This window comes from Phalacrocorax aristotelis, chromosome 19 (genome assembly GCF_949628215.1).
Source record: "Phalacrocorax aristotelis chromosome 19, bGulAri2.1, whole genome shotgun sequence".
Classification (NCBI taxonomy): domain Eukaryota; kingdom Metazoa; phylum Chordata; class Aves; order Suliformes; family Phalacrocoracidae; genus Phalacrocorax; species Phalacrocorax aristotelis.
Genome location: NC_134294.1, coordinates 5,085,155 through 5,107,484, shown reverse-complemented (window position 1 = coordinate 5,107,484; position 22,330 = coordinate 5,085,155). Strand labels below are relative to the sequence as shown.

At 40.2% G+C, this 22,330-nt stretch overlaps 1 protein-coding gene across 4 annotated transcripts in view; it reads right to left on the bottom strand.

Moving 5' to 3' along the window:
* RERE (arginine-glutamic acid dipeptide repeats) overlaps nucleotides 1–22,330 on the bottom strand; it is a 254,957-nt gene that overhangs the window by 175,240 nt on the left and 57,387 nt on the right. For all 4 annotated transcript variants that reach the window (XM_075114260.1, XM_075114261.1, XM_075114262.1 and 1 more), the window contains exon 2: nucleotides 4,720–5,190. In XM_075114260.1, coding sequence (XP_074970361.1) covers nucleotides 4,720–5,044 — 325 coding nt within the window. In that variant the 5' untranslated portion in view covers nucleotides 5,045–5,190. The remainder of the gene's footprint in view (nucleotides 1–4,719; nucleotides 5,191–22,330) is intronic.

The window sequence follows — 22,330 nt, the reverse complement described above, 5'->3', positions numbered from 1 at the left end:
TTCAAGGTGCCATCACGATGACATTACAGCAGTCTGCTCAGTAGCAACAATATCCTCAGTATTAAGTTCTGCGGCTTTAATATCATAGTAGCCCGTCCTGACATGTTGGAACAGACTGAGGGTGGAAGGGGACAGGGACGATACAGCTTCCTCCAGCAAGAAAGGTATGCAAGAGTTCAGAGAACAAAAAGGAACAGGGCAATAAAAGTATCCACATAACCAGCTATTATTTTGATGCAGATATTTCTGCTGCGTAATTTTTCTGGAATCTTAACCTATTTACTTCATAAGAGCAATTTACAGGGATGTTGAGAAGAAAGCTTCCATGTTCAAGGACAAGCTGAAGACACACAAGAAAAATACCTCCATACATCAGGTCCTTGTAAGACTTCAAGCATGTTGTTGCCCTCCAGAACAGGGAGGGGTAAAAGAGAACAGCATCATCACCACCTTCTTCATTAGGCTGGCCAGAAATCTGAAGTTACCGACTGCTGTTTGTTCACCATCACACAGCTCCCTCTTCCAGCTAGGCAAGTCATTCTCTCAAACTATCAAGAGCAGGGCCTCTACAAAAGCTGCTGTACTACTCAGCACCGTTTGGAGGAGCGTGGCACTGGGGAAAAGCCTGGAGAGCTGTTCCAAAAGCACCTTAGCCACTGAAGCCCAGCACAATACACTGACAGCCGCCCAACTGACAGCACTTCAGTACGTTCTTCAGTACGGAAAATCCTACATGGAGACCAATTGTCTAACCCAAACAACAGATGTAGTTAGACAGTCTGGTTTGCACAGCACAGTATCAAAGTATTCAAATTCACTTACAGTCTGACAATCAAAAAAGTAGAACTGCAAAAAACAGACCACCAGTTCTCAGCTACACCCGATTCGGAGCCATGTGTTCGCCATATTGCATGCGTATACAGGCTGTATGGAAAAATCAACCCTTTCAAACTGCTATATTTAGGCAAAAGCCAGTAGGATAGAAGGGAATCAAGGTGCACTAGAAATGGAAGGAAATTCAGCATTAAATAATCTAACTGAACCTAAGGGGTGGGGGGGAATCTCAGCCTTGGTACAACTACCTTACTCTATCATTACCTTATGCTAAGAAAGCCTAAAACCAAATCTGTATACACAGTGAACGATAGAAAAAGTAATTTGTTACCACGACAGTCATTTTGACAAAAGCAAGGTAAGAAATATGAGAGAAAAAAAGTGGGAAAAAAGCCACCTCACAGCTTAGATTTGGAAGGAATTGTAAGGGAGGTTGTTGAAACTGAGAGGACAGATGGGGAAGCAGGCCAGCAAGCTTTCAGGATAGGCCTGTGCAATTTCCAACAAAGAGGAGGATAAGATTAATTGCATAGTGTTGTCTAAGCTCTACTCCATAAATTTTAATACATGGTTTAAAGCTATGCATACATTCATTATGTCTATGCAAATTAATAAGAAAAGTATTTATATAGTAACAATATAGTGTAGCCTTTCATTTGAATAAATTCCAGTGATCTTGATCATCTACTTATTTACAGTTTATTTGCTGTTACTGGTATATAACTGATGAGCTCATCACAGAAAAAAGTAATATTAAGTGTTGGATTAAGTACTATACAGCCATGGGGTAAACATAGAATCAGATTTTAACCAAGGACTTCACTTGAAAATGCAGACCTTTAACATTCATCCATATCAGATAAGAGTATTTAAGAGAAAGAATCAAATGGAAAGGATTTCCTTTCCTTAAAGCCTAAAAGATGTAAGCTGAAGACAGCTATCCATTTTGCACACCCCTTTCATTTTCAACTTTCTAATCCTTGCTGTGCAAGTCTCATTAATTTAAACTCTCTTAATCCCTCTTAAATTTTATGTCATTTGTACCCTTGGCTACAAATACATCTCCCTGTATGTAACCTAGCCACAAGACAGAAGCTAAGGTTTTCTTCTATAATAGATGGTAAAATTGCTTTAGAATGTTACATGCTGGAATGTGTATTCAACACTCCTGTTAAGAAACTGTTTTAAATAACATGTAAAAATCAGTATAGTCAATTAAGTTTTCAGCTAGGCTCATGTCCCTCCAATGAGCTACCAACAACACGTGTTCTCATGGCTCTCTGCATTTTCCAAGACAAGAGACAGATGCAAGTCTAAAATAAAAAGCACAAAGAGCAAATTGAAAATTTAAATGCTAGTGAACATCTCTCATGCTAATTACTACTAATAAAATGTGAAATTTAATAAGCAGATTTTTATATTACAAAACAGGTATAAAATATCTTCATTATGGCAAGTTCTACAGCTTTGCTTGTTCTTCTGCTAGATAGCCTCCTCCAGATCAGATACAACCGCTTCCCTCCACCCCCTTTTCTTCAAACAGCGCAGAAAGACGGGCAAAGAGAGAATGAAGTGAGCTGCCTTGGCCAGCACTAACTAGTCTTAGCTGAAGCCGGGCAGACCAGCTTCCAAATCCTTTACCAGATCAGGCAACCTCTCCCAAACACTGCGAAACACCACCTGCCCCTATAAGGGGGAATTGCTCCCCAAGCAGCCAGCTCCCTTATCGTTGGTTCTGCAACCACCATCACTCGGCTTCTCAGAGAAGACTCTTCTCCCAGACCAACCACATGTGCTCCCTGAAGTCCCAGAAGGCCCGAGCAGTACTTGGCCAGTACTTAAGAGTGTTTGTTGCATGCAGGTTCTGCGACACATCTCCACGCCTGTGCTGTGGCTGAGGCTTTACCTTGCATTTCAGTCCATAAATACAGTCTCCCCTGGCGTGTAACTGCTGGCAAGTGAGAAGGTACAAGCCATAACTGAAGCTCTTGCCAGTCTGTATATGAAGAAGATTTCTCTTCTGAATGGATACTCTCATGAAAAAATATAGTATAAACAATCTAAGCTCTCCCCACACTACCAGCATTTACGGGCTCTCTCCCCTCCTTTGTCAATTATCCAGCAAAGGTGCCAACTCTGTACAACTACAGCACCGATTCCTGCTGTTCTGCAAATATCCAAGTATGCAAGTATCCTGCTAGAGCAGAGGTATTCCAAGCACTGCACCCAGTGGATAAAGAATGACAATACTTCTCCACCCTACTACAGGATAAAACTGAGATCACAAAATCATTTTCCATTTAATTTTAAGCAAAGTCCTTTTGCAAGAAGGCCAGTGTATTGCATGGTACTACTGGGCCCACACAACAGCTGTTCTTAACAGGTTCCAAATTATTTTTCATCCTCTGACACTGAAAATAAAATTGCCACCAAAGCTGATACTTTTGCAGGCTCCCTATTGCTACTGCTCACGCAACAAATACTTCTCGGCTACAAGCCCTGACCACGAGAGAAAACTTATCTTTTGAACGGTTGGGAGTTATATTTGAAGCATATCAATAGATAAGCTATTCTGACAAACATTGGTAGATGTAAGTGAAAACAGACTCTACAACTTTCACACGGAATAACAAGTATGGAATGCAACACCTCCAAAACAAGCAGAATTTTGGCCCATCTGTATCTGCAGCTGATAATGCCCACACGTACAACTAGCATTTTAGAGCATTTACAGCCACTTAACTGGAGAGAGCGTTTAAAACATTTACATCTGTACTCATATAATGATATTTTAGTAGCTGAGATATACAGCACCTCATGGAAAAAATCGGACAAGGTTTTACCTCATTAGTTTCCATGGTTTTTGGTTTGAACCCATCTCTGTTTTGCTCCAGCAGCATTACTACAGCATACCGATCATTTTACAGGAAAGTAGTACTAAACTACCAGAGCCCTTAAGCCAGTGCTTTGAACGGTAAAGCCAAACATAACTATTCCGTGTGGTGGAACAAACAACTGCAATCAACACTTTAAAACTGCTGTGTAGATTAACACAGACGTTTTTACTCAAAGATGAGGAATACCGCTAACTGAATAATGTAATTTTCAAGTACAATTTCATTTTGAGGAAAAAGTTAGCTGGCAGCAGCCACCGGTTAGATCTTGAAACTTTACATGACACCCTAAAAACCTTATGTGAACCTGGCGGTAATTAAGAGGCACATCCAAGACAGAGCAAACTGCAAGCTTCTGCTTCTGTCCCAAAAACATCCCAGATGCTGGCTGATACTGTCTGTCTCTTTTGACCAACAGCTAAGCTGCTGTGCATAGGCATTAGCTAGCTGTTAATGAGGGGGGTGAAATCAATGCATAACAGGTATGAGATCTTAAGTCACCTGAATTATTTGAAACAGAAGAGAGCAGAGGAGCTCCACAAAGAAGTCACAGATTCACAGAAAAACCCTGTCAGGAAGGTTGGAAGGTACCTCTATGCCACCTAGTCAAATATCTAGCTCAGCTCAGGTCTCATTTCAAAGTTTCTGAGCAAAGTGCTCAGTGCTTTATCCAATTCAGTTCTGAAATTCTCAGGGACAGAGATTCCATACCATACACAGATAATTAGTGGAGCAGAAAGAAAAAAGGGTGGCTCTTTTTCAGAGAGGAACTAAGTTCATTCCAACAAATCAGATATTAGAAGTTATCATCAAAAGCTTTTGCATGCATATCCACATTTGTCTCCAATGGAAATGCGGCAACCTGCCTCTAGGACAATCATAGTTTGCTTAAGTTAACAGACAGCACACCACGCTGTCTGCTGCAGCCAACTAACTGGTAGCTCTGGTGCACAATTACTTGCAAAGGAAACGTAACGTAAGAATTTCTTACCTCCAGGCCTGTATACAACATCATCCTCTGTGATAAAGGATGTTATTTCACCGTTGTCTGTTCTCTCATATCGGGACTTCTTCTTGGGTGGTTTCTTTTTGCTTTTCTTGGTGGACTCCTCTGTGGTGGCACTGTTGTTGTCATTGTCCTCATCTTCACTATGGTCACTCTCCGCATAATTCTTGGCACCTCCCTCCAACGTACAGCTCCGTCGAGGACGCGAGTTCTCGCTCTCCCTCACCTTGTCTCTCTTGTCTCGCTCCTTATCCCGGTCTCTATCCCTGTCCTTCTCTTTGTCTTTGTCTTTTTCTTTGTCCGCTGTCATGATTCGCCACGTGCCTTCTTCTGTCCTCTCACGGCTGGGCCTCCGTGAAAGGTAGACAGTGAGCCTGGGCTTCAGTCTTCTGAATTTCTCACTCAAATCCAGGAAAAATTCAACCACTCCAACAACCCCAGCGTTTTAAAAAGGTTCTTGAAGGAGGGGAGAAAGAGGGGAAAAGCCCGTGTTAATAATGAAAATTCTTTCAATTTCTGAAAATAAAAATTAAAACCAAAGAAAACCCCACATCCTAATGCAAGTCAGAATGGAAAACACAAGACAGTAAGATACAAGGCAGTCTTCTGAAGCATTCATAGAAATAACTTATGAAATGTCTGTAAGTGTTAGAAGCTATCTCCAGCCTCAAAAAGATCTCACAAGTCCTTAATAAAATGTTTTTGTTCACTACAGAAATATAACTTCTGAGATGGGAAGTGCTCACTGAGAACACATCATTTTATACCTGAAGCTGAACAGGAAGCATGCAACTGGGGGGAAAACACCCAACCATTTAGGAAGGGACAAGTGCAAGAAAAGAGCCTACAACTTTTTTTCCTCAAAGCAAATGAAAAAGTTTAGCAAATGGCTGTGCTGTTTTACGACTCAACACCACTAGCAACCGATGCACTACCAAGCTGGTACAGAGTAAAGGATGCCATCTGCCACCTCCAGGGCAATCTGTTAGGAAGTCTTCCCACTACCCTGCTTTTCCAAAAATAGAGCTAACCTGTAATCCACAGAATACAGGAATTAATTAACTGAAACCAAACCACAGTAGTTACATGTGCCCTAACAAAATCTGCTTTTCCATATATCAAAAATATAACCTTTCATACTTGCTTTCCCAATAACAGAACACCTGGAGATGGATCTTAGAACTAATCACCTTCACACATTCCGTTCCCTGATGGGCAACAGGAAGGGAAGATACAATCCCATGTTTTTACTTCCCTGATCAATACAGTTAACATCAACTGTGCCTTTTTTCCCTACAACGCAAGTTTAGATATTTAAAAAATGGACTTGCATTACAAGAGTATGTGCAGCTTGGACCTGTGGGCCAGGATCCTCAAACCACACTCAAGTGCACCAAAGAGCTGCCTACTGTCGTGGTTTAACCCCCATGGGCGACTAAGCACCACACAGCCGCTCACTGACTCCCTCCAGTAATCCGGACCCCAACTGCAGGGTAATTCCCCATGAGACTCTATTACCATACCTCAGTCAAACAGTAAAGAACACTGGCCCTATGCAGTTATATCTTTTATTCTTTTGACTCAAAATCGAGAGTTTAAGATGTCCTTTCTATTGGTCAAATCTAAATGATCTGGACTGACAAGTTGCATGATATATCTGAGTGAGCACCAGCAGCACATACACCAGAATTTTTGGTACTGCTGGACAGGCTCTAGTAAATTTGCACCAGTTGAAGTATCTGCAAGTGCCTTTATTTAAAGCTCAACAGCACTCAATAGCAGCAGTCTGAACAGTTACAGCTACTACTGAAAAAGAATCATACCTTTTTTTCCCCTCCTGTAAATATTCATTTAAAAAGGACATTTCAAGAACAGTGCATCCAACATACAAAGCAAAGTTACTTTTTCTCCCTAGTTCACCAATTCAGGATAAAGCTGAATTCACCCACATCCAATTCATAAGTTTTCAGGAAGCTACTCTTTGGTGCAACTGGAAATTAGTTCCCTGTGTAGAATGCTACAGCATGGAAGTCAGGGACCTAAGAAGATTGAATGTTCATGCATTAAGCATCTGAAACCACATTAGAGAAGGAAAATAACTGTTTCGATTTTTAAGAAGTCAGCTGAGAAGCCAGTGATTCTGTGTATTTGAAATTTCTTCACTCTTACATGAATCTCAGACTACGTATTCTTGTCCCTGTTGACTACTACTTCCAGCAATGGAACTAGCCAGAGAGACAAATTGCTTTTGCTGATACAATTCAGGCTGTAGCTTGAATCTCTGAGGCATTTCCTGAATGAACCCATCTTCCAGGTAGGAAATTTCTATTTTCTTTCCTCCTTACAGCAGCTGCCATCATTCTGATAACACACATGGGGAATCCAACAAAACTCCAGTAGAGAAGACTACAATGAACCTGTCAATTGCCAGAGAAGCTGCAGATAACAGTGATAGCAATGGTCTAGAGGGACTCAATAAGAAATGGCTTAAAATTCTAGAGGCCGGGAAATTCCCCAGTAGCAAGCTTGAGAGGTTTTTTTTCCTATTGTTGATACAAAATTCACTTCAGAGAGTAAATAATCTATTTGTTTTTTATGAAATGTAATTACTTTCCCAGGGGAATCTAATAATTACAAGTAGCAGCATCTCAGCCTGTGTACAAGGGATGGGTGCAAGAGATCTTTATGTGTTCTTTAGAGATGAGAAACTAAAGGATACACCTGAAGATTTTATTCAATGACCTCCAAGGATGGACAAAATCCAGCCACTTCTGATTATTCTCACATACTAGCCCCCGTTCTCAAAAGACTCAATTTTTGAGTTAGGTACAAAAACACAAGAAACTTAAGCCTAAGCAGAAAAGTTCTTCTTTCCAGAGCTTCTTCCATTCCTTCTCATCTTACTTGTGGTATATCACTTCCCTCTCTGTTTATTAAACTTGAATGTTGTTTACAAGTTAATTTTTGAGAACTTAAAAGGAAAAACGCCAAGGAGCAATTCCTTCTGTCTTGTTTTCAGTGAAGCCAAGGATGTTTCAGCAGCATCTAAGACGCACTTGCAGGGTCCAGTATCATGAAGGTACAACACAACAGGGAACTCCGCTCACATGCAGATATACATCTCGCATTTACCAGTTAAGGATTACCTGCATCGGTACTACTGGTTCTTAAGGTTATGCAAGGTCTGAGTGGCACAAAAAATCACGATGGATTAACACTCTTTCATTTTCCAACTGTGCTAACAAAACAGCATACACACAGGTAGTGACTAAATGCCATCCAATTGAATTTTTATGTTCCACCATCACTACTTTGACAATAGCCTTCGTACTGCCTACAGAGGTAAACAGACGCTACTTTCAGGAACCAATTCAAAACAGTCCCATCTGTATGCAACCTATTGTTTTCTTCAGCTCTCTCTCCTGATGATCAAGATGATATGATGGAATTTTTATGACAATTACCACAACTTCTATCAATAGACTTAAGTCAAGTGTCTGTAAAGAAGCTGCATCAGCTTTTCTTTCCTCTCTCAATGGCTGTCGTGGAAGATCTCAGTATCACCATCACCTCAACCTTATAAAAGATCATACCTCTCTTCTGGCACAACCAACTGCAGCTCAAGTACCTTCCTTTGAGAAAATGCAGACCGCCCTTTTTTAAAAAAAAAATAAATAATTCCAAGTTTAAAAAAAAAACAACCCATCAGTCACCACAATAGCTCATTACTGGGGCTGGGTGGCAAACAACAGAAAAAGCAGGCTTGAAACCTGGCCAGCTACAGGGCTTTTTCCTTGAAGCTTCAAGATGACAACCTAAAAAGGTGCCAACCGACCCACATCTCTAAACATAACTGAGAAAGGGATTTAAAGCTCCTGTCTGAAGGAAAAATAAACCAAAGTTGATTAGTAACTGACAGATAATTCATCCATATTAATTTCATCTGCATCTGGAAACATTCTGAGCTCCTCCTCCTCGTATTCTGCAAGTCCTCAAGGAACCAGAGTTGCGCAATCAATTCTGAAAAACCAGTCACAATTTCAGCGCAAGCTGCTCCTTGCCAAGTTCTACTCAAATGCAATTTCAAGTGAACCGTTTTACACTAGTGGGGTCCGTCCAATGGCCAACACCACATCAAATACACGGTGACCTCCATACAGCTGGCGGGTAAACCACTTCACAAAAATAACGTACCAAACGCGCTTCCCCTTCCTTTATTTTTCTACACCTTTTCATCAACACCTTTTATGGGCATAAGCAAGAACAACTGGCCAGCAAAGAGATCTCTCTACACAACCTGCCATGACGCACAAGAGAAGCTTCCGAACGTCAAGGGTCACAGGCTACAGGGGAAGCGCCGATGAATTCCAGTTCTCACCATTAACAAACCGGAACAAACACTGCAGGACTTAACAGAACTCTCCTCATAGCTGCAGATTTAAGTTGTTGTTGTTTCTCAGATTAAATTTACAGTACTTCAGGGTTTTTATTACAGGTCCAATTATTATGGGGGTGTATGTGGGGGTGTGTGTGCGTTTGTCGTCTTTTTTTTCTCACAACCAAGTTCTGCACAGAGGAATAACATTGAATAAACAAAGGGTATGTTCATAGTTATCTAGTTTACTGCAGGGCTGTACAAGAATTCGCATATACCAGAATTTGCTCAGATAGTCTGTTCTTCTATGAAATTTCCCACTACAAACAAACAAAATTGCCACCCTTCTACCACCTCCTGTTCAGAAGAACCCATACAAAAGTAATTTTCATAGCCAACGTATTTATGAACAGTACAGAAAGCCCTTCATCTAATCTGAGTCTCTAGTTCACCTAGCATTAAAAGGCCAGTGATGAAATCGCATCTTTCAACTTTTACACAAATATCACATTTCCAAGATTAATTTTAAAAAAAATTTCTATTTCAAAATTATTGCAGGATTAAACATCACCATGAAACAATGACTAATTTTGTCTCTAAGAATAAAGGAGTCACATCACCTCAAGAGTCACTGCACCACGACGGGGGCGGGGGGAGCGGACATGACGGGACAGGGACAGATGAACGACAGGACACCAAATGAAGAAAAAAAAAAAAAGACACAGAAAAAAAACCCAAAAGCCAACACCAGAGGAAAGATACTGTTACACCACTCAGCTGTGCAGCAGTAATACAGGACTACCAGAACAGCAAAGAAAAATTGTGTTAGCAGCAACCGCCTAATTAAGATTGAGCCATTATTACCACAGAGAAGTATCTGATAACGAATCTTTATAAGTAATGATCCAAACACATTTTAAAGAGCCCAGGATATATTTTGCCTCTACAGTAAAATACAACATTCCCCCTTGCTACCTCCCCACTTTTTATTTACTAACACCAGAAACCCAAAGCAAACAGCAATTTTGAAATAGAAGCATACATCTAATGTTTGAAAGTATCTCTTCAACCATAACAGCAGAACATATCTTACAACTGAAATACTCCATCATCTAAACCTAAGCATTTGCATTTCATCTCACACATTCTTACTTCCCCCACCAACCACACTGGAACCGGAGAACACCACCAGCTCCGTAGTCAAAAGCTATAATGTTGCCTAATCACTGTTGACCAAAATGTAAATACTGTGAAAACATATCTGCTGACTCGACGTTATTCATCAGTTACAGATGTTGTAGTGGGTTAAGCACTTTCATCATTCTATATGTAATTATGCATGAATATGGAACCCATAAAACTAACATGATCACAAAAATTACAAAAATATTGCAAGCCTGCTTTTTTGTTCTCTAAAGTAAACTGGGATAATACATCGTGTATATGGCCAAATGCAGTAATCACACAGATGTTTAAATCTGGATTAGGACAGTAGAAGCAAATACACTGAAAATCTTAAGTGGTTTTTGGCAAGCTCTGTAGCTTGGGTTTCCAGTAATTCTACCCATTGGCAGCTCCTCATTCTCACTATACCAAACACCCAAAGCAGCTGCCTCTGTCATCATACTACAGAAGAAATTCAGGTTATGGCACTGCAGGCTGAAGGGTATTAACTGCCTTTGATACTGGTTTACTGCTTCTTCCATGGGGAATTTTTTTAGAGATTAATCTCGGAAAGAAGTAATTTAAGCTACATGGGGAACATTCACTTTACAATGGCTGAGACTGGTATCCAAAGGAGTGGAAGAACAGACCCTGCCCATTATTTGTTTGATGCAAGTCAAAAAACCTGAGGAAAAAATGTTAGTTTCGCTGCAGTCACACTCTAAGTTTTTTTTTTTTTTTGCTGTTGTTATTTAACTAGAGCCTCAAGATATGTCCATTTATCCAAGTAAGATTATTACATCCAGTATGGGATAGCTTTAGTTATCTCCACCCAGTACTCCATCTGACATCAAGAGTAAACAGTTTAAGATAACGAGGACAAGTCAAACATAAGCTAAAAACCTGTTTGCAGAGCTACTCGCTAAAGTCTTCTATTCTCTGCTTCCTGGTAGAAAATGCAAATACCCACGACTTCAAATCATGTTCAAATGCTCTTATTCCTGTTAAAACATTCAGGTCTCCAGAGATGAAGAAACAGAGGAAACGAGGATTCTAGTAGGAGACAGGAACCTTGGCTTACGAGCCTGGGCCAGATGTGATAAAGGCAAGTTGGCAAGAAGAGTCCCAAGCAAAGAGAAGTCCAAAAGCAGGTGCTTCACCAAGCCAGAACATTGCCCCTACAGCATTCTGCTACTTAGTACAATATCCAAGCACATTAAGCGCTTGCACACAGTATTTTTATGCAGAAAAGGTGTTTAACAATGCACAATGGTTCTTCAGAATAGTTAAAATTGTAACAGCTTCAGACAAGTCTCAAGGCTGACTCCTCTCCCACAGAAGTTCAAGAGCAACACTTCAGGGCAAATTAAGTTGTAGAGAAAAGTGCCGCAGTTACAGTCCCTGCATTCCTGAAATGGTCTTTTGATCTTTCAGCTATTTGACAGGCAATTCTAGAGCAGCATCGCTCCAGACGGTAACACAAAAAGCTCCCAGCCACCTTTCAGGACACAGGATATACATACCTCTTCTAACTAGTCCTTCTCTAGTCAAACCCAAAAGCAGCCAGGTGTTAGATTTGACCCTCTCCCTAAACCCTTCTCAGTTCCACTCCCAAAGACAGAGAAAACAAAAGATGTCATCATGAATATGATTAGATCTGCCTATGCACTTTCAAATGCCACCTAAAAAAAGTCATTGCCGAAGTATGTTATGAGAAATCAAGCAGGCACAATCTAACCTTTAAACTTCATATATAAAACCTGAAGTGCAGAGGTTCATAATCAGTATTTTCAACTAATCATTACCCATATTCACCTGGTTGAGGTTCTCTCCCAGCATTTTGAATCTAGTTCAAATTCAAGTTTCACTATTGTTCAGACACAAAAAAATCTCCACATGCTCCCATCCAAGTCAGGAAAGCAGGTTCTACTACTCCCATGAAAAATGAGTTAATAGTCAAATCTGGGCACTCTGGGTTATTACGATGGCCAAACTGCACTTACCCATTGCGCACAGCTCTACAGTTACTTGATCTATACACCTGGAAATCATTATCAGAGCAATAGGCCTACATACCACCTCTTTGCACATTAAGTACTTGAACCTCTTAACTAGTATTAAAGAGTCAGGTTTTAAAGATAATGTGAAAGCAAGTCCAACAGAAATGCTACGAGACTAAAAGAGGAAAGCATCTAACTATGCAGGGTAACTAAAAATACAGAGAAGAGCTCTTTTTTCTTATTTAAGCCAGACAGATAAATCTTTTAACAAGATTTGTTTGGTCATGTGTTGCCAGTCTTATTAAATACAACAGGACCATTCTTCTGTAAGCTTTTAGTCTCATATTGCAAGATAAAAAGGCACTGTTTTCAGCAAATGCCAGATTAAAGGAAGTATGTGCTGCAATTGCTAGATTTCCTTCCACAGAGGTTTTTCTTATTTTGATGGCAAGGAAGAATTTTAAGTTGGTTTTAGTGCAAGGGATTAAACTAAAAAAGAAAAAGAAAACAGCCCATAAAGATTCTCCCATATACTCATAAGATGTGAAAAACAGCTTTGAGAAAATCTTCAAGATCATTTGTGAAGAATAACCCTAATAAGACAACATTAAGAAGAGGAAATCTCAGCTGTAACAGACAGTAGGAAGTGCTAAACAGCAAGCATCAAAATGCAGCCCTAGCACTGTAGTTCAAATGCATGCATGCCTGCTTCAAACACACACAAGAGTAGCTTCTACACAGCTTACACTTCAAAAGATTCCACCTTCTATGATAAAGCTCATTAACTGCTTGGGCTCGACCTCCCTGGGGAGGCACAGAAAAGTTTAACCTTTAAGTTTCAGAAGAGACTAAGAACATCTGTTACCAACTTTTCCCACATTCTTTCTGTCTTCCATTTGCCGTTGAAAATGTGAGTTGCAGACATTCAGAATGACAAGGCATCTTAAGAGTTCATGCAGGATATCCATCAGAATATTCCCCACCCCCCACAATCCATTCACCATCTCAAACTGGAGAGCCAGAGCTACCAGCCTCATGACAGCACACATCCCCAGGTTTCAAACTGAAGTCAAATCCAATGAGAAGCTAGCGAAAGGGGAAATAAAAATGCAGCAAGCACTTTATACCCTTACACTTGGACAGTATTTCACACAGTTTACAGTGAGATTTTACTAAAGATACTTGCCCCAACTTCCGTAATCCAGACCCTGCTGAGTTTACCTACAGTATTTTCCAATCAACTGCCACGTACAAGGCCTAAACACAGATCTCTCCCTGTGAGTAGTAGGGAAAGAAAAATGAACCCAGCTCCTGAAGGCAGCAGCAGAGAACTACCGGATCTGGCAGCATACACAGAATTGCAAGCCCATCAATACCAGCCATTCATGGATAGTACCGGACCTTCTGTTCCGTTAGACTTCGTATTTCAACAGAACCCAGGACTTATGTCACATCCCACTAGACTATTCTACAACAGTGAATAGCTGCCAAAACCCCCAGAGATTCACGCAGTCTTTCCTACTGTTGCACTACCTGTTGTGCTGTGTTCAGTGTAATACTGGCTTACTATTGCTACTCCTGCACCTGAAAAACAAGAGTGAAAGCTTGGCAGGGACAGAGTTGAGAAAATGTTGCTCCAGTTAAAATACTTCTGACATGCTGCATGTTTTCTGTAAGCTTTAGAGGATAACTGGCTTCCAAAGTTCTCACATATATACATACACACACAAACTTTTTTCCCTACAACAGGAACACACTGGTCAGTAAAGAAGTTTATTTTCTTCCTCTATCATCGGGCACCTTGTGGCTCTCCTCTGAGGACTGTGCCAATCTAGTTGGTGCCTCACCAGCTTTACAGCTGAGTGGGTCTTGAAGGGGTCTGCTGCCTGTTCTTGAATGCTCATGGGACTAGTCTGTGACCCTCCTGGAAGCCACTCTGCTGAAAGTCTTTTAAGCAGCTCTTACAAGCCTCCCTCCAATGAAGGATATGCCTCTTATCAGTTGTCTTGCTTATCTCCTTCGCTGGCATTTTGAGTTTAAAACACAAATATAGCACTGGAACACTCTGGCCAGTAATGGTCATTATGTGTTACATATTTACAAGTCCACAGCTCTTGCAGGCCCTCTAAGTGCACGCAATTAAAAGCATGTTTGTTCACTTTGAACTGCTCTCTGCTAATCATCCCCAAACGGTTCAAGAAGCTAGTGTGTAGAGAAACAAACAGGCAGTGACTTCATCAGCATCTCACAGCTGAGCAGTAATCATCACTTGAATAAAGGCAGACAAATCAAGATGTTTCTCATGACAGACAACGACCTTCCCTCCCCCCCCCCCCCGCTATTTACCCAACTTGACCTAAGAAAAGAAAAACAATACATCTCCTATTTCTGAGCCATGCTTTACACCAAGTATGCTCACAGCTGTCAGTTTTGAAATCACAGTCTGTATAATGCTGCATATCAGCACCCTCCCGCTGCACATCCCACCTTCGCACTGATACGCTCTGACTTGGGCTATTATGGCATCATTCTGAAATCCAGGTCGAGGGTCTGTTTGACAGACGAGCTCTGCAGGATGACAGCTTAGGTAAGATCGTAAGTCCCTCTCCAACAAAATGTCAATGCCACAAAACTTAAAGGAACAGGAGAAAGAGAGTGAAGGAGATTCCTCTCAGAAGCAAAGCAAGATTTCACCAGGCAAAAGTAGTACTTCTACATTTTTCCACAGAAAACAACAGGCTATTCTGCTTGTCTTTAGAGTTACATATTCAGAGGAGGAACATGTTTCATTTAATTTTACTTGAAACTCAAGTTTCAAGCATCTTTAAATCTTCCCTCCAAAAGCAGCCAGATTTACCTGGCAACTGTGAGAATTTTTAAAGACTAGAGTGGTAAGGATCCAAGAGAAAAAAAGTGGCATTTCACCATGTTTGTGGTATTCTAATTGGCACAGGACAGGTAGAGAAACTATCTACCTGCAAAAAGTCATAAACTGAATAAGTACCAAGAACAAAACTTACACAACAGTCAGTTTTGACCACAGAGTAGTCTGAAAGACCAGGGATAATATTTGGGGTGAACGTATCAGCCACTACCTCCTCCAAAAACAGTCAGGCAATTCACATACAGTATTGACAATAGTGATCTGAGAAAAGCTTTCTGAGAACACCTGCTTTTAGACAGTTTTACACATTGGCCTCTGTAGAAGTAATGTTAATCCAAATAAGTCCCAATTTCTCCCCACATTAATTCAGGAGCAGCAACATAAAATCAATAGTCTTTGGAAGTTTCTGCACTCCCAGTAAGATTTCCCAATTTTAACAGATAAACTAGCTAGGCTTTCTCTTTTCTCTGTTACTGTTTGGTGAGGAATCTAAAAACCAGCAGGGACACTGGAGCTCTCTACACACTCGTTTTGATATGAGGCTGTTAGTCTGGTCACCACCTGAAGAGTTCGGGCCTCAGTTACCATGCTGCGACACAAAAACCACTGAAGACAGGCCCTCCCACGCCCTGTGCCCCTTTCACCTCGGACACATGCAGGAAGCTTAACGGCTGAGGGCTGGGTGGCCGCTTCAGAACCAGAGAGCAAGCACGACACAAAACTGACTACAGCACACGAGTTCAGATCCTAGCCGCTGTATCAATCCACTCTATTAAACCACGATGCTTAGAACTCCTCTCGTCATTTTAAAAGGTGCTTTAGTGGCCTTTATAACATAGGGGAACAAACAACTATCTACAGACAGTAAATACACAGCCATGTATTTACTACTCCTCTAAAGTCATTCAGGATAATGTAAATTATTATTACAATATAGGTCTGAGTAATGTAAAGTAGTAGTCCCATAACACCACTAAAAACAGGACTTTTTAAAATGTCCATGTAACACAAAGCAGCTCCCTCACTTTAAAAGGCTGTTAGGGGAGAGAAGGCCCAAGGGACCTGGTAAAGAGCTGCTATTGTAACAAGAACTATTGTCTAGGGAATTTAATGCCATTTGGGGCCAAGACAACATCTGCATTGTAAAGTTGCTTAACAACATTCAAAACAGCAAAAGTTAAACAAGAACTTATCATATACAGCAAATTATTTTGAACAGATTATACTTCTACCAGCCACAATTACTTTCTTTCCTTCCAGCAACCATATCAAGCCAGAACTAGATTTGCAGGATAACTCTCCAGCCAACAAAAACACAGATAAGGGACAAAAAAGTGAGACTACAGTAGATAACCTAAAACCAAGGCAGTGGCAACCATTCCATCACCACCACAGACTAGCCATGGGACCATTCATACACCAACAAATAGATTATGATTTATCTGGAGAAAGCATGAAGTATTGTAAAAAATTCCATTTGCTGACATAGGTTTCAGAAAAAGATGACAGACTTTCAGAAGCAAAAAGGGTAAACCTTGAAAGCATGCATATGGATTTCCTGACAGGCAAGTCTGTGGCAAAAAAAAAAAAAAAATCAATCTGTAGTATGTTTACTAAAAATACGTAAAATATAAACATTCCCAAATGCTGTAAATTCAGACCAGGGAAACACCAACAAAGAAATCAATGCATAAAGAGAAATTCCTGGCACACAACAGCACCAAGCTAACAGTAATGTTAAAGAACACTTCCACGAAACCGAATCACATGTCCGTTTAACAACAGCTCTACTTTTAAGGAATGCATGACTATCGAAGTTACCAGTACATTGCGTATCTATGCCTTCCTGTGAAGTCACTTATTTTAAGACACAAATGAGTCTTGCATAATACTGAAAACACTGATTTGTGTGTGTTTATTCGAATTAGACCATTGCTGCTGTGCAGGCAACAACAAGTGTAACTACATCTAGAACTCTATGCACTTACATATAATTTCAATTTCTATTCTAAATTTTATTTTTGGTACCTCCATCTCTGCAACATGTCTACAAATATCCACCAAACTGTCATTCCCTATATGTAGATGTAGGTAGCAATCCTATTCTCCACTGCATGTTTCTTTTTTAAATGTCTGGGCATGCAGCTGCCCTCTCGCAATCCTTTCATCTTCTAGAAAGCCTCCAAAATATCTTCACTGAAATCACCCGAGTGAAAGCTAGATCAGGTTATTTTTGAAAATCCCCTTTGAGCAGCAAATGCAAAAACTCTGGTCTTCAGCCACACTAACTGTTTTATTTAATTCCATACAACTGCCTGTGTATTGGAACTACTCAAAATGGAAGAATAACGGCAGGGAGGGCTCCTATGATGAGCTGACTGACCAGACTGAAATGCAGCTATAATTAAAGCAATTTCTCTCTAAAGAAAGCAGCATCCCACGAGTTGCAGAGACCATCTAAAGCTACACCACTTAAGGGCTCCATAAAATTCCACAAGAGTGGAAACAAACAAATTCTGCTCTCTTTCAGTCCTACGACAAAGGGGGCGGGGGGGGAAGTACAATTATCAGAACAAGCAATAGATCTTAACAGGACTTCTGTCTACTATTTTAAAATACTTTTTACACAAGCATTAAGACAGATTATATTTATGTCTAGAGAAACTGTCTTTAATTTCAGACATTGGTCTCATTTTTCTCTGAGGAGCAGCTTATTTTGGTTAATGACAGAAGAAATATCAGCATTTTCTTGCCGACAAAGCCTCACTTCCCAGTACAGAAGCACTGTTGTAATCATGAGATTAAGTGTGCTTATTCATGTGTGAAATGTAGGCTTGAACTCTGTCTCATATTATAGACTGTGTACAGCAAATGGTCAGCATATTCTTCATAATTTCATAATACCTGCACTTCCTTTATTGCATTTACAGAAAACAGCAACAAGTACTTAGTTTTTAAACCTTACTAGTGGAAGCATGACCTTTGATCTTTACTCTTCAGCTACACAAGCAGGTTCTGCTATGAGGCAGCAGGCATATTATTCAAAAAGCAAAAACACACAATACCATGTGCAAGAAAGAAAGAATAAGCACAAGCACAGAAAGTTGTGAGAGAGGTGTAGTGTTTAAACGTACATTCGTCTGCAGTAAACCTACGCAACAGCTAATTATCCTTCTATCTTCTTGCTAAACATTTCAAAACACGTTAGAGGTTATTTGCAAAGAGGATCTATATTTCAAGAGACCATATGATCTCTTGTATGACCTTAAGTGATAGAAAACCAAAGCTGTCAATATTGACATTTGACTTCCAAAGTAATTTCATCCCAGAAATAGAGCTAGGTGTCTTAGCCACGAATACATCCAACTTGCCCACGGTCACACCAAGACCCTGGGAGACCTGCAATAACCTGTCTCCAGACTACACTCACAGGACTCGGCGAGAAACAAAGCATACACCAACCTCCTCCCTTCAACTTCAACTCTGCCACTCTAAGAAAAAAAAAAACCACACACACCACACACACAGAATCTACACTGCTTATGCATACAGGTGTATCACAGCTAAAATTGTTACTGTCCAAAGTCCCCGACTTCATCTTCCTGCCTCTTCAAAAAGCGAGGACTTAAATCTCCAGATAATAGTAAGGCATGGTTCCCTTGTTCAACATATGTAATACTGTGGAATTGTAATCCTTAATTTCATTTTAATCAGAAAGGGCCAGGCCCACCCCATCATCAGCTCAGACTGAATATGTAAGATAACTAACAGCAGCGAACAGGCAATTAGGAAACACTCCATCTCCATGTCATGTATTTTTGAACAAAAGAGAAATCACACAAATCCCACAGATTTGTTTTTTACAGATAGCAAATTAGAAGATCATATAAACCTGTATCTTAATGCATGGGATCATGAAGCAGAACAAAAAAACATTGTCTACCATCATTTTCAGATCTTTCTTTCTAAGTTCAGAAAGCAGAACCCATTTCCTCCAGCACCAGCAAGTAACTTCTACTACAGTTCCCCTAGTACAACCACCACCAAAGCACTGTACACCCACCCTAGCAAACCACAGCAAGGGAACAGCAGCGATCCCCCTCGGTTCCTTCAGCTACCACCACCTGCAACACTGGAGAGTTCTTCGCAAGTTCACGTAGGCGAACAGCAACTGTATTTAGACGAAGTTAAACAGCCCAGGGAACTCACCGACACACCATTCTTGCCAACTCACACACTACCCATGAATACCAGATTTCTTATTTGCTCAATGCCATCTAACATGACTTTGCACCGTACAAGCTTCCCTAAGATTTTTTCCTTTAAGTCTGGTTCACTTTTCTGGAAATCAGTGAGCTTTCTTTTAAAAAAAAGTACATAGTATTGATAGTAACAGAAAAGTCCACCCTCTTTGTAGCCACGTTACTTCTCCTGGGCAGCAACCGATTCAATTCCTCGTTAGATCTGATGCACTATTTTTGAAAAAAGAACTAGCTCACAGGTCTCACGTATTCGGCATTTCAACGCTACACATTATGTCTCAAACAGCGGTCTGTCTCTGCTACAAGTACGATTGCATCAGTAGTCTGCTGGCCACTGCTAATGAACCCATTTGAAAAGGACTTCATAACTGGCTGAGTCTTTCATGAGCAGGAGAAAGAAAACATTAAGAACTGCTTTAAGTGATTAGTCTGCTTCTAATCTAAGCCAAGAGGAAGTATTTTAACACTGCATGAAATAACTTCTGACTTTGGTCACGCTTCAGACATTAATTCCTACTTCCAGTACTCTCAGTAGATACTCTTGACTATTGTATGACTCAAGTAATGGAATTTCATGTAACAGAATGAGGCGATATAGTTGTATTAATGTATTTAGGTCTGATCTTGTATGCTGCTGAGAACAATGTTGCAAAATTAGACCATAAGCCATTAAGCGTAGAACAACCAACGCAAACGATTATTAAGCCCCACGTGAAATCTGGTGGCCTCATTCCCATTACAATACCACCACGTCTCACCATTTGCCACCAACAGGAATTGGGAGATGGCAGAGGTACTGGGGCAAAAGCTTGATTTTGTGGCCTTGAGCCTTGCCCTCCTTAAATCCAGGACTACTCATCCTTTGTGTACTGAACGATACATTCGCACAAAAATAAAGAGACTGGAAACATTTAAAGATAAGAATGAGCATATGAAGTTAAACAATAAAAGAAAAATATCCTTAGCTTTCATAATTACATGCTAATACCCCATGAAATGCAAATCAAGAGCACACAAGCCATACTGGAAATACCTTCAAAAAGAAGGTTATTTTTCCTAAATGAAGCAGTATGAAACTCCTAACTCCATTTTCAACATTAAGTTTTAAGGTTAGACATCAGTTAGAGCTCTGAAACAACATTAAGAGATTTCTTAAACTGCAGTCTATAGTGGACAAGACACTAGGCTAAGCAGAGCACCATAAACTGTTCATAGCAGCATTTAATCGATCTGTGACCAAGGCGTGTCTTTTAAGACTTACTTTATTCCCACAGTAACATAAACTAGGATTACCATATTTCACTTGTTCTTCAACATAAAAACCTGAGGTGATCCTTCAGCAACCCAAGACAGCAAAACAAATTACATTCTATTATAAATATGATGCAATAAAGTTTTATGTGTAAAAGCATACCTTTGAAGAGTCTTGTCTATGACATTTCCATCATTTACTGCACATGAGCATCCAACAACTAAACAAGCAGGAGTTTAGAAGGATGTAATGTCACAAAGTTTTCTTCCTGAAACACTAACCTAATCAGGACTGAGGAGCTACTTTCAAAATACTACAGAGGAAAATTCAGCAAGTGCCAGTTACCCGCGCAACTGGGACCTAATTAAATCTACCCAACCCATCAGGGATTAGCCTGTTTTCTCCTTCAGTCCTGTAGCCTCTCCCATGAGATAACATATACAACTGCGGTGAGATTTATTACTTGCTGACTAGTTCTTAACACATGCTGAATTATGACCTGGGCCTGTGAATCAGAATAAACTTCAGTATAACCAACATTTCAAAACAATTATGTAACTATTTTTTATTCAGAATATGAAATAAATTCTGATGTATAGCATCAAATAGCATTGATAGGGCCAAGAAAGAATAAGATAAACTCCTACAGAAGGGTATTTATCAAGCTCTCAAGCCCAACCGCAAAGTGAAAACCTTTTCATGATTCTTCAATAGTGCTGTGTTTTATTTCTTTGTCCATTACCTCCTAGACGGGTGTAGCTTCACTCACACTGCTCAGAGTTTAAAAAAAAACCTCCCACAAAGTAATAGCCTTGGGGGGAAGGGGTGGTAAAAAAACCCAATAACACACACGCACCCCAAACAAAAAACAAACAAACAAACAAAAAATGCATCAAGAGTTCTGAAAAAGCTATTTAATTCCAGACAAAAAAACCCACACCACCACACAACACAAAACACACCACCCAACCACTGTTTTCCTCACATATTAAGACATATGCTTCAGAACAAAAAAATAAATTGAAGTCACATGCACAATTTGGGCTGTAAGAGGCAGGACATCCGAAAGATAATATAGTTGTTATTATTCATCATCTATCCACACACTTACCTCAACCACTTGTTTATCTGCTTAAGAGGAGTTAACATACTTTAGAACTTCCATGAAAGCAAACAAAACCATCTTAAGCTACTGGTACATTTCAAACTTTCAAACTGCATTAAAAAGTCTATTTTGAAGAAAACACCAACAGTGTTTATGAAGCATGTCTGGCCTGGTTGGAGCTTCCTCAAGCTCCAAGATATCCAGAGCAGCAATGCAAAAAACACACTGCAGAATCTCATGCTTACTTCAGTATTTTCAACGGGTATTTCAGCTGCATTGGCTGCCTTCAGGAACCTTAACAAAGATGTAGGAACACAGAAAAGGTAGCCTTCTGTGTGGTACGCTCTTTAGCTTACAGCAGAATAACTGAGGTAATTCTTCTGAAGCAGCCTGGTAAGGACTTGGTTTTTTAAATATGAAAAAGCCTATGATAGAAACCTAATATACCCGTTTAGCGTAAATTCATGGCATTTTACTAGTGCCGGAGAGTCTGTTGAGTCTATTTCAATAAAGGCCACGCAGATTTGCACGTGCAGAGATGCCGTCATACCTGC